Source organism: Macrobrachium nipponense, chromosome 11 (assembly GCF_015104395.2).
Source record: "Macrobrachium nipponense isolate FS-2020 chromosome 11, ASM1510439v2, whole genome shotgun sequence".
In the NCBI taxonomy this organism is placed as follows: Eukaryota; Metazoa; Arthropoda; class Malacostraca; order Decapoda; family Palaemonidae; genus Macrobrachium; species Macrobrachium nipponense.
In genome coordinates this window covers 79419121-79421620 of record NC_061087.1, presented here as the reverse complement: position 1 = coordinate 79421620, position 2500 = coordinate 79419121, and the positions used below count along the sequence as shown (strand labels likewise).

The window sequence follows — 2500 nt, the reverse complement described above, 5'->3', positions numbered from 1 at the left end:
ATATATATATATATATATATATATATATATATATATCTGTCCTGGTCTAATACTTAGTGAGTATATTCCTGTTCAGGTTTAATAATGAATGAGTATATATCTGTCCTGCATTAATATGTTATTGTTGTATCTGTTTAAAAGCGTCTGTAAAAATATCAGTCTTTTCATTATAACGTCTCTTTACCTTTTTTGTCCCTTAGATTTTTACCTCCTTTCCACCTCTTTCCTGTTTCCTTTGTGTTTCTCTGTTTAATCTTTTGACTTCTTCTTTATTAACTTTCCATTTCCAATATGCGACACTTTCTGCAGAATTCGTGTCTCTTGTTCTCCCGCGTCTTTCTGTAGCAGCTCTTCTGTCTTGGATTTCAATTTCCTCTAGTGCTTTACTCTTATTTCCTGTTTTGCGTTTGATGTGCTTTCTTTTATTTCTTCGTTTTTACTCGATTAATACTCCTTCATTATCTTCTTTTGTGGCATGTACGTATGTCCCCAAAACGTTCTGTTTCATGGATTAATTTCTTTTTCATTCATTAAATTGTTCTTAATTCGGTTTTAATTTTTATTATTATTATTATTATTATTATTATTATTATTATTATTATTATTATTATTATTATTATTATTATTGTTTTTTAGTTCAACTTATTTCCCACTCGGTTATCGAGGTATTCCTTCTCCTTGTCTTATTCCTTTTGCTCTTACTGTTCATCTCTGCTTCTCTCGCTTTCCTTGTTACGTTAATACTGTTATTGTAGTGTCACATTTCTTCGCCGCCTATCCCATCAAGTTTCTTTTAAGTCTTCATCTTCCTTCGTTTCCTAACACTCGCATCATTATCATCCACTCTTCCTTACCCATTCTTACCTTACTCTAACTCCTCCTCCTCCTCCTCCTCCTTCTTTTCATCTTCCTATTCCTCTTCCTCTTCCTACCCATCATCATTATCATCACTTCTTTTTTCTCAACTCTCTTCTCTTCCCATCTTCCTCCTGTTGTCATTTTCATCATTCTCCATTTGCGGTTATTCCCTCTGTACACTTCTCTACCTCTTCCTTTTCATCGTCTTGGCTGACCCTTTCTTCTCCTTTCACTTCCTCTCTTCTTCTGTCCGTCTTCCGGAAAAACTTGGTCTCATGCAAGTCTAGGGAGAGATCATTTCTCATGTGCCTGGCATGTTGCACACTTCCTAAACTCTGCCAGATGGAATACATCTCCATCCTCTTGAGAGAGAGAGAGAGAGAGAGAGAGAGAGAGAGAGAGATCATCTCTTTAATGTGTGGTTTTGAATATCTTCTAAATGCGTGTTCTTATCTTTCATTATTATCTTTTAGCCGAATGAATGAAGTCGTGTAAGTTCTGTGTATGCGCTCTGAAATTAAAAGTTTTAATTTGAATAGGAGTCTCGTCATTTCCATAGATCTTCAAATAAAGTTAGTTATCTTTACTGTAGCAGACTTGTAGTATTTTTATGCATAGTTAATGAAAATGAGATATAGTTTTAAATAGACGTGGGATAACTTTTTCGGATCTTTAAATAAAGTTGGGTATCTTTTAAAAAGTAGTCATATCTTTTTGTATATAGTTTAATGATATTAAAAATTTATATTCTAATATGTTTTAAAATATGGAACAGAGTTAGTTACCTTTAAAAATCTTTATGTAAAATTATAAGACTATTTATTTATATCTTTTCCTTTTGTACAGATCTTATCTTTTGCTTTATAAGCAGCGTGATCAAATTTCTTTGTATTGTGCCTTTGCAGACCTTTTGATAAATTGGGTTATCTTTAAATACTTCATAAATTGGGGTGACCCCGTTAGGTGCATATTTTAAAAATTACTAAGGAAATTTCTTGAATAGAAATTCATTAATCACATTGCTAAAGGAAATATTATTCATGTACGTCAAATGCCCTGATGCTACCTTAGAAATAAAATAGGAAGGGGAGATTAAAATATTTTCTAACTCACAAAAATCTCACTTTGAAGCTTAATTCTGCAATTCAGGATAAACCGAAATAGAAAATATATGATAAGCATTCAGTGTGTGCAATTCTAAAAGGTTTTCGTTGAAAATGATGCATCTGAATACAATATACAGGTATATAAATTATTCACAGAGCCATTTCACCTATGGATAGTAGTCATTGATATTGTGTTGAAATTTGTTAAATGAACTCGACAAATCAGCTTCCAGTGATCAGGAGTCTGATATGTAGACATTAAAAAAAAGTTATTAACAATGCAAAACTCATGAGACTACCAATTTTGTGTTGAGAAGGAAATTTTGCATTATTTAAAATAAATAAGTCAGATAGTCAGAGGAGTAAGTTTAACTCGACTTCGCAATATTCCGAAGTCCACCGAAAACGATCTCCGTACAAACAGACTTGACAAGGAAATGACAGTGTTCTTGTTGACTAGCATTTGGAGCGCTTCGTCATATCCAGCTTGGATGCACGTATTAAGCTTGCCTCTCTCTCTCTCTCTCTCTCTCTCT

The 2500-nt window shown here is 33.0% G+C and overlaps 1 protein-coding gene across 1 annotated transcript in view; it reads right to left on the bottom strand.

Moving 5' to 3' along the window:
* The window catches only part of LOC135209145 (disheveled-associated activator of morphogenesis 1-A-like), a 20695-nt gene extending 19478 nt beyond the window's left edge, over positions 1-1217 (bottom strand). The window contains exon 1 of the mRNA XM_064241805.1: positions 1047-1217. Coding sequence (XP_064097875.1) covers positions 1047-1217 — 171 coding nt within the window. The remainder of the gene's footprint in view (positions 1-1046) is intronic.
* Between the last annotated feature and the right edge of the window lie 1283 nt (positions 1218-2500).